The sequence below is a fragment of the Ranitomeya imitator genome, chromosome 3 (assembly GCF_032444005.1).
Source record: "Ranitomeya imitator isolate aRanImi1 chromosome 3, aRanImi1.pri, whole genome shotgun sequence".
Classification (NCBI taxonomy): Eukaryota; Metazoa; Chordata; class Amphibia; order Anura; family Dendrobatidae; genus Ranitomeya; species Ranitomeya imitator.
The window spans coordinates 429,222,231-429,238,111 of record NC_091284.1 but is presented as its reverse complement, the minus strand read 5'-3'; the positions used below and the strand labels follow the sequence as shown (position 1 = coordinate 429,238,111).

The following is a 15,881-nucleotide window of genomic DNA, read 5'->3' as shown; positions in this document are numbered from 1 at the left end:
GTGAAGGTGCCTTTAAGGTACCTTCACACTGAACGATATCGCTAGCGATCCGTGACGTTGCAGCGTCCTGGCTAGCGATATCGTTCAGTTTGACACGCAGCAGCGATCAGGATCCTGCTGTGATGTCGTTGGTCGCTGCAGAAAGTCCAGCACTTTATTTCGTCGCTGGACTTCCTGCAGACATCGCTGAATCGGCGTGTGTGACGCCGATTCAGCGATGTCCTCACTGGTAACCAGGGTAAACATCGGGTTATAAGCGCAGGGCTGTGCTTAGTAACCCGATGTTTACCCTGGTTAGCAGCGTAAAAGTAAAAAAAACAAACACTACATACTTACCTTCCGCTGTCTGTCCCCTGCAAAACCGAGGCGAAGGGAGATGGGGACAGCCGCAGAGCCTAACTGCGCATGCGCCAAATTCCCAGCCCCACAGTGTGAATACATCAGAACCAGGGCTGCCACTAGGAATTTTGGGACCCCATACTGGCAAAATTTTCGGTGCCCCTCTTGAGACTCCGCCCAGGCTCCACCTCAGCCCCGCCTCCACCCCTCAAACCATCCACTGTCCCACCACCCTCTCTTGGAAAAACTCCACTTCTGCTCCACATCCTCACCAATCACACATTTAGAGTTCCCATCACCACATACATGGCCAGCAGCTTTTGTTTTGGCCAAAAGATTTTTTAATCCACCACCAAGACAAGGTAGACTCTTCTGGCCGGACTCTACTCTACTGTAACTTACTAAACATTTGTTAAAATATCCAATACAATTTAGGTGTATTTTTATTTATTTTTCAATTTTTAAAATGACCAATAATATCTCAAACAAGGAAAAATACCGCCACACCATGGTCAAACCATGATCAGACACCATATTACTACCACATAGTGACCTATAATACCACATACAAGGAAAAAATACCACCACACCATGTCCAGATCACATATTGCCACCACAATGACAGAATAATAGCGCATACAAGGAACAAATACCACGGCACCATGTCCAGATCACATATTACCACCACATGGTGACAGTAATATCACATACAGGGAACAAATACCGCCACACCATGACCAGACCACAAATTACCACCACAGTGACCAAATAATAGCACATACAAGGGACAAATACTGCCACACCATGGCCGGACAACATATTACCACCACATTGTGACTGAATACTGCAATACTGATCATTAATAAAAAAAACAACACAATACTATCACCACAAGTGCCATTATACACAAGAGATCTGTATATAGTATACAGTGTATAGTGTCTGTGTACAGGTAACACACTAACTCACCAGTGACGTCTCTAGGTGAAGTCCTTCAGCCTCACTTTCCATCTTCATCCAGCACAGACTGCCATCACATCTTCCAGCCAGGACTCCTTTCTGCAGGAAATAACATATTTATCTAGAGCTCCGCTTGCAGAACACATTGCTTAATTTTTTCCCGACTTGTACACTACACCAGATGAAGAAAAAAAGGCGACCTAGTGTTGCTCTGCACAGTAACAGGACCGCTCCCCCATTTAAAACAGTATCCTCAAAAAATAAAATAAATACATCACTCCAGTAATGATATCCCTTAATTAGCCCCTATGGTAATAATATCCCCCATCCTGGCCCGGGTATCTCATTCCTGGCTCACATCCTGCACTCATGAGTATCTATTCTGCCCCCATATGATCTCCCCATCCTAACCAATCGTCCCATGATCCTGACCCATCTGTCCCATGATCCTGCCGCCCCATCTGTCCCATGGTCCTGCCGCCCCATCTGTTTCCATCGTATCCATCCTGCCCCGTGATCTTGCACCATGTGTCTCCATCCTGCACCATGATCCTGCCCCATCTGTCTCCATCCTGTGTCTCACATCCTGCCCCTGTCTCACATCCTGCCTCCCTGTGTCTCACATCCTGCCCCATGCCTCACATCCTGCCATCTCACATCCTGCCCCGTGTCACAAATTCTGCCCCGTGTCTCACATCCTGCCATCTGTCACACATTCTGCCCCCGTGTCTCACATCCTGCCACCTGTCACACATTCTGCCCCGTGTCTCACATCCTGCCCCCTGTGTAGTTTCCATTCCTGCCCCTAGTGTTGTTTTCATTCCTGCCCCAGTGTTGTTTTAATTCCTGTCCCGTTTTCATTCCTGCCCCGTGTTGTTATTCCTGAATCCTGCCCCGTGTTTTCATTCCTGCCACCTGTGTTTTCATTCCTGCCCCGTGTTGTTGTTGGAATGTGCAGCAGCCCCCGGGCCCTGTAGGGAATGTGCAGCAGCCCCCGGGCCCTGTTGAGAATGTGCAGCAGCCCCTGGGCCCTGTTGGAATGTGCAGCAGCCCCCGGGCCCTGTTGGAATGTGCAGCAGCCCCCCTCTGGGCTCTGTTGGAATGTGCAGACGCAAACCCCCCCGTCCAGGCCCTGTTGGAATGTGCAGCAGCCCCTGCCGGGCCCTGTTGACATGGGCAGCAGCCCCCCTCCAGGCCCTGTTGGAATGTGCAGCAGTCCCCCCTCCTGGCCCTGTTGGAATGTGCAGCAGCCCTCCCCCCCCTCCAGGCCCTGTTGGAATGTGGGCCCCCTGCCGGCTGCCCCACCCAGTCAGTCACTACTGAGCCTAGAGTCAGCTCACACCTCACGGTACTTACCCTACTCACCCGCCGCCTCCACCTGCTTGTCTGGTCTGCAGCCTGCACGTCGACCTCGTCCTGTTCCCCGTCGCCTCTTCAGGTCCACCGTCCACTATCCGCACGACCGCAGCCACGTGATACACCGCACGCTGCTCTGCTCCGGAATGAGGAAGTGGAGCAGGGCAGCGTGTGACATCACGAACTGGACCATGATGCACTGGGCCCGGGCCGCAGCTTAACGCTACAGTGCCCATTTCCGCTGCATTTACAACACTGTAAGTGTCTTTACACCACAGTGTTGTTGGCGTTCAGAAGTCTGAACAAAACGTCAGGGGGCCCGATCGGAGCACGGACCGGGCTGCCAGCATGCTCGGGCCCCCCTTTTTGCTCCCCATCACCGGGCCCCATACTGTATTCATGCCCTGATGGTGGCCCTGATCAGAACAAACGGCGGACTGGGATCACTAGATCAGCTGATGTGACTCGCAGGGCAGCGTGCATGGCGCATGACAGAAAAATGAGGGCACAGCACAGGCGCCGTGTATGTGCATACAAACAGAGGAGGCGGAGCACTGAGGGGATGATTGATGGTTGGGAGGCGGTTGAGTCCAGGGAAAAGACGTGCCTCCGTGACAGAATACAGGTGTGGCGTGAAAATGATAAAACTTAATATTGCAGCGTTAGTAAGGAGCACAAACAGAAGAGCCACCTTCACAGAATGCAGCCTCAGTGCTGCAGAAGGTGGCTCTTTTACTTAAAAACGGCCAAAGAAAGAGTCCCTGTAATTAAAAGTTGTATGCAATAGATTATGATCTTAACCCTGTCATAAAAGAACAGATTGTAAATGCAAAATGTAAATATAAATAAGTAAAGAAATGCTAACACTGTTAGCCTAATATGATAAAAAAAAGTGCTCAGGGCAACTAATGTTGAGTATTAAGCCAATCCAATAGATGGCAATGCAGGCAAATACCACTAACATAACAGAAATCCAACATGTGGGGAGTAGCTATAGAGCTCCATACAATATAGTGCATATAAAAACAAAATGGCAAATGTAAACCAACCACACTGTTGGGCAAATACAGAGTAGTTCTATGGATAAAGACGTCTGTAAAAATTTAGTTTAAGCCTGACATGAAGTAATGCCAGCAGACAGCCATATTAGTAACATAACATGAATAAGTGCAAAAACCTGAGTTATATAATGGTTGACACAAGAAGTAAGCGGGGAATGAGTGCCCAGGTACTCCTACATATAGTGCTCCGTAACTATTGAGACAATATGGATTAAAAGGCAAATGTTGCTGAATGTATTGGCTCCCTTGATTCTGTAATCAGGACCTTACAGTTTTCAGACTGGGATCCAGAGCTTTTACAGTTGTGTGGATGAGGCCAAATTTGAGACTGCATCTGATATATTATGATAAGTATATATGGATCCATGTTTTACAGATCCTGCGCAACCATGTGATGGTCAGAGTTGGAGGTGGCTGGGACACACTGGAACATTATTTGGATAAACATGACCCCTGCCGCTGCACATCTCTCTGTAGGTATTTGTGAGAAGATTGACATATTGCTCCCGTTCCTCCTGGAAAACAGAGGATTTTGTTATGGTGTATAGTGTGATATGCGTTATTAGTGTTGGATTTGTGTTCTGCCTAACGGTACAGAGAGTTAGAGTTAATCATTGAGACTAATTCAGAGTAAGAGGAGCTAAGGTGAAGTGACAGAGACAGGTTCCCACCAAGCCATCATACAGGGCATTGCTTGCAGCTAGAACTGACCTTTGATCTGAGTACTTGGCAGAGTCGCATGAGTTGGGTATCCCTGACGTGAGTGGAGACCGAGGCAGTGGATAGCGAGATCTGGAGTGGAGATGAGGAAGAGTGACAGAGCCCTGTGTGATGCACAGGAGACGGGTCCTGGGAAAGGAATCCTAGCAGTATGGCCTCGAGTTTATAACTCAGAGAGGAAACGGACCAGGCGGAATAGGGAACGTGAGACGAAGAGAGGTCCTTGGCCCAGAGTTGCAAGGAGTCAGGAGTAGAGAAGACCAAGTACCGGCCATAGCTGCAAACTGGACTGTAGTATCATGCTGGAGTGTGGGGAAGGAAGTGGGACTAGTTGAGGCAGAAACAAATACATTTGGAAGACATAAAGAGCCCATGTGTGAAAATGATTGTGTTGTAAAGGAAACATTTGTGAAGTTTTGCACCCACTATCTATTGTACATAATCCCCACCAAGTTGATGTTCAGTAAATGACAGTTTATTTTTTTTGTGGTGGTCTCCCTCATTGAACACTACAAGTTGTCCTGTGCAGCCGAAGTCACCGGCATCATGCGACCAGCAAGGGCATAGCGCTCCTTTAGATAAAGTCCACACACTCAGCCAGGACCCCGACAATCATGTAACGTGCCGGGGCGTACCACACAAACGGCTACTGCCCCACGCCATATTACATATCATTAAAACAAATTATGCTTTGTATGCTTGAGTGAGTCTTAGTAAATATCAAGGGATAAACCGAACCCTGATATGACCACTTCTACTTCCACTGCAGCAAGGACACATTATTGTACTGCAAAAGGCCCATGTACTGCTATTGTACAGATGCCCTCTGTGGCCGTGTCCACCCCCTGAAGGGCTGCACAATTACAAAGGCTGGATGTATTTATTTTTGTGGGTTAGGGAAAACTTCATTCTGCAGAATATTGTGCCATGAGTCAATGGCAATAAAGGTAGGATGCATGATATTTGTGTGCTTGCACTGAAAGTTGTGTATCTTTGATGTTTTGCTGTTATTTCTTTCATTTTATGGCTGAGTTTTATAAAATGGAGAAAAAAAGTATTTCTTTCTGGATTTGAGTAACTGGTGATATTTATGTTTTATTTATGGATAAAGGCGTTATATTTAAAAAGTAACTATCGTTTTAATTTTTATGTCATAAATCAATAGTACATGCAAAAATAAGAATCTTAATAGAAATCAGATTTTTTTCCTGATCCTGAAATGATGATTCATTCTTAAAATTATCAATTCACGGGCTGTCAGTGAATACAGATTTTCCTATTACTGAGATCACATGCTTATAAAGGTCTATTCTTTTGTGTTTTTGTCTGCCTCTAGCACCTCCCTCCTCCTCTCTCCATAGAATTTTAAAAGCACCAACTGTCATCTATCTCGGTAATGGGAAAATCTGCCTTGACTAAATACAGATTTTATCCATGAATTGAGAGTGAAAGGTCAATCTAGGAGTACAAAGAAGCACATTTCTATTACAAGATATATAACAAGGTTTCTTATTTTCATGTGCACTATAGATTTATGAAATAAAAATTGAAACAATGGTTACTCTTTAAGTAATTTGTCATGTTAGTAGGATTAGGATTCTGATATGACAATCTGATCTGGAGAATAGCAATGTTCAGCTAGAAGTAGTCCGCAATTAAACTACTGAATATTATTATTATTATAAATTTTTATAGCGCCATTTACGCCATGGCGCTTTACATGTGAATGGGGCAAATATAGACAAGTACAATAATCATGAGTAAAACAAGGCACCAACAGGTACAGAAGGATAGAGGACCCTGCCCGCGAGGGCTCACAGTCTACAGGGGATGGGTGAGGATACACTAGGAGAGGGTAGAGCTGGTCATGCGGCGGTTCAGTAGACTGGGAATCACTGTAGGTTGTAGGCTTGTCGGAAGATGTGGGTCTTCAGGTTCCTTTTGAAGGTTTCCGTGGTGGGCGAGAGCCTAATGTGTTGGGGTAGAGAGTTCCAGAGTATATGGGAAGCACGGGAGAAGTCTTGTATGCGGTTGTAGGAGGAAGAGATAACAGGGGAGTAGAGAAGATATCATGAGACGATCGGAGGTTGCGTGTAGGTAAGTACCGGGAGACCATGTCACAGATGTATGGAGGAGACAGGTGGTGAATGGCATTTTATGTCATTGTTAGTGTTTTGAACTGTAGCCTCTGGGCAATAGGAAGCCAATGAAGGGCCTGGCAGAGAGGAGAGGCTGGGGAATAACGGGGAGACAGGTGGATTAGTCGGGCAGCAGAGTTTAGGATGGATTAGAATGGTGCCAGCGTGCTAGAGGGGAGGCCAGAGAATAGGAGGTTGCAGTAGTCGAGGCGGGAGATGATAAGGGCATGTACTAGTGTTTTTGTGGTTTCATGGTCAACGAATGCACGGATCCAGGAAATGTTTTTGAGTTGGAATCGGCAAGAGGAGGCAAGGGCTTGGATATGTGGCTTGAAAGAGAGGGTAGAGTCAAGGATCACCCCGAGGCAACGAGCGTGCGGGACCGGGGAAAGTGAGCAGCCATTGACATTGATGGATAGGTCAGATGGAGGGGTAGAGTAAGGTGGGGGAAAGATGATGATGATGATGATGATGATGATGAAATATACAGGTCGTAGACTTGAAGAGACTTAAGTAAATCTCAACCATGTCATTCAGTCTTAAATTCTGTACTGATATTGAAGCTTTGACTTTTTTTTAACTATTTTGAAATATTTTTCTGACACACCAATTAAAAACACAACTTTCTCCCTGTCTGCCTTCAACCTTCAATGACCACTAGAGGGAGCATGGGAGCTTACTCACTAGCATTAAACTGCCCATAGATCTGATCCCTGGCTTGGCGTAGCGTATGTGTGTCTTCAAACTGCAGAGGAGAGGAACCTGCTGCTAGGCCCATTTTTCAGCATCCGTTCTACCCTGAAAACAAGCGAATCAGGAGTTTGAATTTCACCTTCCACATCCTTATGACCCTCAACATAATGATCAAATGATGGGAGAGAGGGGGGAGTCTCACATCAGATTGTCATCCCGTCTTGCTGAAATCGGTGGGCTCGACTTACCTTTATCTTGACTTGAATATTAACTCATCCCGAAGTCTGGCCTAAGTGTACATACAGAGTCCAACTATATAACATTGAGATCCCCTTGAAAATTGAGACCCACGTATTAAAATTCAATTTATAATTTATTATAGCAATACTAGACAGCCCCTATATCCTTGCCATAATAAAAAAATAATTTTAGTTTTTTATTCATATAGGGTATCAAAATAGTTGCGCTATTCTAAATGAGAAAACAACCCCAAGAAGGCACTTATGTAAGAGATACTTTGTGTTTTGTAAGCAAAATAAATAAATCAAAAATGCATCTCTTATATACAGACCCAGCAATTACCTGTCAGAGGCTTTGAAAATCAATGACTTGAGCTAGGTCATTGTTGTTCGGTGGTTATGACAGGTTGCTTCATTGAGCCCATCTAAACGATCTCTAGCATCAGTCACCTGAAATGCCTCGTTTCATGCGCACCCTACCACTGTCACTCAATCCTTACTGGAACACTGCCAGCAGCCCGCTCTATTGTGCTACACAAGCTATGAGAGACAATCAAGTCTTGGCACGGTCCATTACCTCTTTACTGTAATGTCACTTGTCCCTGATACTTGTGACATTATGTCTGCGACTCTGCAGATTCTATTCCTGGCTTCTTCACAGACATTAACTGTTCACCACTCAGGTTTATTTAGTGTGCGGATGCCAGGATTCATACTGTACCCTTCATACAGCATGGGAACCAGGGCCGGCGTCAGCACCGGGGCAAGTGTCGGGGCCCACTCGCCGTCGAGGACACATGGCGCATGGTATAATCTAGACCGTAATTAAAGAAATGAATTCTCAGCAGCAAACTGTGTAAAACATGCTAGAAAAACATATCTATCTTCTGGCTAGAAGAGAGCTTAGAAGTGGTACCAGTGCCAATATCCTTCCTGTTAGATACCAGTGCCAATATCCTTCCTGTTATATACCAGTGCCAGTATCCTTCCTGTTAGATGCCAGTTCCAATATCCTACCTGTTAGATGCCAGTACCAATATCCTGCATGTTAGATACCATTGCCAGTATCCTTTCTGTTAGATGCCAGTTCCAATAGCCTTCCTGCTAGATGCCAGTGCCAATATCCTACCTGTTAGATACCAGTGCCAATACCCTGCCTGTTAGATGTCAGTGCCAATATACTTCCTGTTAGATACCAGTGCCAATACCCTGCCTGTTAGATGTCAGTGCCAATATCCTGCTTGTTAGATGCCAGTGCCAATATCTTGCCTGTTAGATGCCAGTACCAATATCCTGCATGTTAGATGCCAGTGCCAATATCCTACCTGTTAGATACCAGTGCCAATATCCTGTCTGTTAGATGTCAGTGCCAATATCCTGCTTGTTAGATACCAGTGCCAATATCTTACCTGATAGATGCCAGTGCCAATATCCTGCATGTTAGATGCCAGTGCCAATATCCTACCTAGTAGATGCCAGTGCCAATATCCTGCCTGTTAGATGCCAGTGCCAATATCCTGTCTGTTAGATGCCAGTGCCAATATCCTGCCTGCTAGATACCAGTGCCAATATCCTGTCTGTTAGATGCCAGTGCCAATATCCTACCTGTTAGATGCCAGTGCCAATATCCTACCTGTTAGATGCCAGTGCCAATATCTTGCCTGTTAGATACCAGTGCCAATATCCTGTCTGTTAGATGTCAGTGCCAATATCCTGCTTGTTAGATACCAGTGCCAATATCTTACCTGTTAGATGCCAGTGCCAATATCCTGCCTGCTAGATACCAGTGCCAATATCCTGTCTGTTAGATGCCAGTGCCAATATCCTACCTGTTAGATGCCAGTGCCAATATCTTGCCTGTTAGATGCCAGTGCCAATATCCTGTTAGATGCCAGTGCCAATATCCTACCTGTTAGATGCCAGTGCCAATATCCTGCCTGTTAGATGTCAGTGCCAATATCCTACCTGTTATATGCCAGTGCCAATATCCTGCCTGTTAGATGCCAGTACCAATATCTTACCTGTTAGATGCCAGTGCCAATATCCTACCTGTTAGATGTCAGTGCCAATATCCTACCTGTTAGATGCCAGTGCCAGTATCCTGCCTGTTAGATGTCAGTGCCAATATCCTACCTGTTAGGTCAGTTGAGATGAAAAACTCATATGGGCAGCCAAATAACCAGCATTTATGAAGGGAAAGTTGTCAGTGGAGTGCAGGCATAGACAGTAGGTTTCATCTAAAAAATGTGACTGACCACAATTGTTATTGATATTTTAGAAAAAACACAGCAAAAAAGGGGGCAGCAGTATTTACCTGCCCAGGTCTCAGAACTAATGCACTATCAGGATGTGACAAACCCATGTAGAAAAGATGGCGGCAACACAGGTGCATGATACCGATGAGACCGACTCTCAGCCTACCAATCCATGGAGGGAGTGAATGCTCAGTATATGATTGCACAAAAGCGGCTTGTATAGGGCACTGTTCACATACAGGTAATGCACAGCGTCTGGCTTACAGCCCATTAGAAACGCCCATACTATTAGACTAGGTGGGCTACCCAGCACTATCTAAGTGCATCCAATGAGAACCAACACCCTAGTTTACAATGCCAACTCTAACTGAGCACCCTGCATATAAAAACAATGCATGCAAAAAAATATAATGCATGAGATATTGGGTGATACTTTGGCCAAATTATGCAAACTCGCAACCCGCGTCAAGGGTCCTCACACTTGCGCGTCTTAACACTAAATTAAAAGCAAAGCCGCAAAAGAGGAATTGCCAACCAATACCTCATATGCTATATATTTTTTGCATGTTTTTTATTTTCAGGTTGTAAGCTAGGGTGTCTGTCCTCATGGCATGCACTTAGATAGTGCTGGGCAGCCCGCCTAATCTAAGAATATGGGTGTCACTAATAGGCTGTAAGCCAGACACTGTGCATTACTTATGTGTGACCAGCACCCTATACAAGACTTTTTCTGTGTGCAATTTTAATACTAAGCGATGTGGCTTTGCTTTTAATTTATTAATATTTTAGTAAAACTGTAATGCCAAAATATATAATCTACTTATATTATAACAATATTTATGTTACAAATATTTCAACGCATATTTATGGGTTATTTCTTTTGGAACATTTTTTCCTACAGCTCACAAGCAAGTTTCAAAATCCGGAAATCAGCAGAAGTCAGTAAACCCAACTCATGAGATAAAAGCTCGTTTAACACCTCGATCAGATAATCCCAATAAAACTCAAACAACGTTGATAGTAAGCAGATCTCAAAGTCCACTTCCCCCGGTGGATTGGAAGACATACACATCCAACAGTAGTAGAACCTATTCCTTATCATCCAATTCCCCTGAAAGTACAGACAAGAATGCGGCATACAGGACCCCTCATGGGCAGTCTGATCTGAAAAGAAGCTTTGCTTTCAGGTAGGTGGCCTATCGCTTGAATGTTATTATACACTAGGTTTTCTTCATCCAAAAAACACTGCAAAAAAAAAAGCATTTTTGAGTAGCTTATTGAATGCATTTTTTTATGCGTTTTTCCAATTTAACTGCATTAGATGTGATGTTTTGCAGGAACAAATTTCAGTACATCATAGATTATACACGGTTCTCATCTACAGTCAAGAAAATAAGTATTTGATACACGGCCAATTTTGCAAGTTTTCCTACCTACAAAGAATGGAGAGGTCTATAATTATTATCTTCAACTGTGAGAGACATAATCTAAAATTAAAATCCAGAAAATCACATTGTATGATTTTTACATAATTAAATCGCATTGTATTACATGAAATAAGTATTTGATACAATAGATAAAGAGAAGTTAATATTTGGTACAGAAACCTTTGTTTACAATTAGAGTGGTCAGACGTTTCATGTAGACAAAGTTTGTGCACACTGCAGGAGGGATTTTGGCCCACTCCTCCATACAGATCTTCTCCAGATCTTTCAGGTTTTGGAACTGTTGCTTGGCAACATTGAGTTTCAGTTAACTCCAAAGATTTACCATTGGGTTCAGGTCTGGAGACTGGCTAGGCCACTCCAGGACTTTGAATTGCTTTTTACGGAGTCACTGCTTAGTTGCGCTGCCTGGCCATGACGCATCTTCAGTTCTCTTACTGAGGGAAGGAGGTTGTTGGCCAAAATCTCGAGATACATGACCCCATTCATCCACCTCTCAATGTGGTGCAGTTGTCCTGTCCACTTTGCACAAAAGCAACCCCAAATCATGATGCTTCTCCCACCATGCTTCAAGGATGGGACAGTGTTCTTGGGGTTATACTCATGTTTCTTCTTCCTCCAAATATGGCAAGTCAAGTTGATACCAAATAGTTCTATTTTGGTCTCATCTGACCACATGACCTTCTCCTATGTCTCCTCTGGATCATCCAGATGGTCATTGTTGAACTTATAACAGGCCTGGACATGTGCTCGTGTGAGCAGGGATCCTTACGTGCCCTGCAGGATTTTAATCTATGACAGCGTAGTGTGTTACTAATGGTAATGTTCAAGACTATAAAAGTAAAGATTATTATTATATTATAAGACTGTGGTCCCAGCTCTCTTCAGGTCATTGACCAAGTCATCCCATGTAGTTCTGGGATGATTCCTGACCTTTCTCAGAATTATCCTTGCTATACTAGGCTAGATCTTGCATGGAGCCCCAGACCGAGTAAGATTGACAGTCATTTTGTGTCTCTTCCATTTTCTAATAATTGTGCCAACAGTTGCTGCCTTCTCGACAAGCTGCTTGCCTATTGTCCTGTAACCCATCCCAGCCATGTGCACATCTACATTTTTGTCCCAACCCTGATGTCCTTAGACAGCTCTTTGATCTTGGCCATGGTGGAGAGGTTGGAGTGTGAGTGATTGAGTGCGTGGACAGGTGTCTTTTATACAGGCAACGAGTTCAAACAGGTGCAATGAATACAGGTAATGAGTGCAGAGTAGAAGGGCTTCTTAAAGAAAAACTAACAGGTCTGTGAGAACCAGAATTCTTGCTGGTTGGTAGGTGACCAAATATGTATTTCATGCAATAAAATGCAATTTAATTATTTAAAAATCATACAATGAATGTGACTTTCTGTTTTTTTTTATTTTTAGAATCTGTCTCTCACAGTTGTAGTGTACCCACAATAAAATTAAAGACCTCTCCATTCTTTATAGGTGGGAAAACATGCAAAATCGGCAGTGTGTTAAATGCTTAATTTCCCCACTGTATGTTACTTCCAAAGATGTGATTTTTATTTTGGTTGTTGAGATGTTTTTGTCATTTCTCTATTTATCTTAATAATTTGTACGTAATGTCGAACTGAACTCTGCACATCACTGCATTTATCAATTAATCATCCCAAGAATGTAATTTCTTTCATTTACTGTTGACAGAGGTCATGAACGACCAGCTACCCCATCCAGGAGACAACTGTTTTTGGAGGATTCTCAAACTAGCCAGCAGTCCCAATTCTCACAATCTAGCCAAGATAAGCATAATTTCTCAACATCCTCTACAGCATCTCAATTGACTGGAAGTGAAGAGGAAAACTCGTATCCTTTAGATGTCGTTATTAAGAATCACAGAGGAAGACGTGAAGTTGGAAAGAGTCCTGCACCTGGTATTAAAGAGTCAATGGCTAAAAATATACACCAAACTCATACATATAATGCATATGTGAAAGCACAAACCCTAACAGAACAAGAGAACATTCAACATGAATCAAGGCCTAAAACTCCTACTCGGTTTTTACGACCACCTAGCCCATCCAAGTATTTGCTTTACAATCAACAAAGCAAAATGTCTGAATACCAGTCTAATAACACTTTTGACATAACACGGTCAAGTTCCCCAAATAAACAGCATAGTACTCATCTTTCATTTCCAACTAAACAACTTAGCACACGTTCTTCATCTCCATCAAAACAGTTTGGTGCTCTTTCTCCGTCACCAACTAAACAGCTTAGCACACGCACTTCATCTCCAACTAGACAACTAAATATACGACCTTCATCTCCAACTAAACAGTTGAACATACGGTCTTCTTCTCCAAGTAAACAATTTGCCCAGCCAATAAAACAAGAATTTAATGGGATTAGACCAATGTCAACTTTTAATAGGCCATCTACTCCTAGTAGGGCTTACCAAGGTGAATCTGAGTACAGAGATAGAAGCAGATCATTAGGAAATAATCTCAACACTCATCACAATAAACTCCCAACAACAAAAAGTGTTACTAGTCATACTGAGCAAGTCAGAAATCTAAGAAATGGTAGAAATACTCCAACTATCCAGCTTAACAGAAATGGTACACCCGTAAAGGAGAATTATTTTTCTACAAAAACACAATACAAGCAAGCCAGTTCTTTGGAGGCTTCAATTTTGTCAGATAATGTGGACACTGCTTGTACATATGAACCATTGCCAATTGGTCCAGATCAAGAAAAAGAGTTGTATCAAAGTCTTGAAGATGAAATCCTATCAAATATTAAAGTTCTGGAGGGAGATTCAGATGAAAATAGCAACCATGAAAACAGACGTAGTGACTTTACTGCTAGCATTGCGAGTGATGTTGCTGTTCACGACTTTGACATGAAAAGGAGATCTGTACCTGCTTTGTCTTCAGTTCGGAATGCATTAAAGACACCTGATGGAGAAGTAGCAATACCCAGGAGTGGTGTATATATAAACATGAAATGGCCATCGGGAGGAGGAAACTATGATGATGTTATCACAGAATTAACAAAGGGTGCTGTAAAACTCAATAGAGTGGATGTGGAAAACTGGATTTCAAGAATATCTCCAAAAATTGAAGCAATAGTAGATACAAAAAAGGATCTACTTCTACAGCCACCAGAATCACAAGAAAAAGGTGAAATAAAGCCAGAAATACAAACCATTCAGAAAAAGAAAATATGTTCAGTTATTAACAATAGTAACAAAGCGAAACAGCTGCCGTCCCAAATACTGAGACGGCAGGCAATAGAAGCCAAAAAGAAGGCTTCAGATGACAATCAAGATTCATCAGTTCCAAATTTGAATAAAGATGATGCTCATGAACAATCCAAGCTACCGCAATCATCAAAGCCAAAAAAAGGTTTGAAAAAACCAGAAAGAGTGCCATCAATTTATAAACTAAAACTAAAGCCGAAAATACGCCCCCGAAAAGATAATAGACCAGAAAAGAAGCCATCTAAAATTCCAACTCCAGTCTTGTACCGACAAAGACAAAGCAAAAGAAAAAGCACAAAAAAATATGCTACACAATCTCCTGGCATCCGAAGTCGGAATGAGTCACAGAGTACAGCTGTTAGTACAGGAGACTTGGATACTGACGAAGGAACATGGTCCTCAGAACATTCCTTGTCTCTGGAAGCTTCTAATCCTCAGAGCAAAGAACAGAGTGATACCAATAACATAAGGGCTGAAGAAAAAGAACCACAAGAGGAAGATCAAGGAAAAGAAGATGATGATGACCATGATGAAGAAGAGGAGACATGGGTTTAAGTAATTTGAAAGCAAATTTCTCATGAGTGCAACTTTGCTCCATTGCCAAATAATGAAACTCAGCTTGGGTTATCTATATTAAGAATACAGGCATTGGGGAAGATCGACAAGAGGGTGAAGTGCAGAATGAAAACAAATATATTTATTTTTTTCACTTACTGTATGTTCATAGTAATCTATTTATTGTATAAGGTATATAAGGAACACAACAGACAAACCTGATCCAGTCTGTAGTAAGTAGTGCAGGGTCTTCAAAAGGCTTGAAAGAGTGCTTGTTTGTTTGGAGTGTTAATCTTTGCAAATAATGTGCAGATTATGTCACCCAAAAATGGTGATACTTTAATTTTATATCATTATGATAGTTTGCAGAATTACGACATTGATAAAATTATTAAGGGAAGAGTCAGATTGCAGAATAACTCAGAGGTGACAACAACGCAATGCTCGGACTTTTCGTCGGCTCTCCTGACCCAATCGTGGTAGCTACATAGAAATACATACTGTCATGCTCAGGTTCGGAGAGCTGCCGGCCAGTCCGAGCATTGGGTTGCAATCCCCGTCCGAGTTATACGGTCGTCTAACTCTTTCTTAAGAGCTGCTGAGATGCATTGGAAACTGCAGGTCTTAGTTCATTATGTGTACTTTTTATGTTTTCTTCTGTCATGTCTCAATAGATATAAACTTGTGTATTTCAAAGATTTCTCAAAGTTAATTATCTCTTTCAATCAAAGTTAAACCTATAAAAGTGCTCATAATGAATAAATCTAGCCCACAAATATATACACCCTTTTTTAATTAATGCATTATAAACAGGTCCAAATAGAAATATTAATTTTTTGTTATTTACCCTGGTTTTTC

At 42.9% G+C, this 15,881-nt stretch overlaps 1 protein-coding gene across 1 annotated transcript in view; it reads left to right on the top strand.

Moving 5' to 3' along the window:
- GAS2L2 (growth arrest specific 2 like 2) overlaps positions 1-15,153 on the top strand; it is a 67,952-nt gene extending 52,799 nt beyond the window's left edge. Inside the window, exons 5-7 of the mRNA XM_069757267.1 lie at positions 4,093-4,189; positions 10,663-10,948; positions 12,911-15,153. Of these exons, the coding sequence (XP_069613368.1) occupies positions 4,093-4,189; positions 10,663-10,948; positions 12,911-15,023 (2,496 nt within the window). The 3' untranslated portion in view covers positions 15,024-15,153. The remainder of the gene's footprint in view (positions 1-4,092; positions 4,190-10,662; positions 10,949-12,910) is intronic.
- The last annotated feature ends 728 nt before the right edge of the window (positions 15,154-15,881 follow it).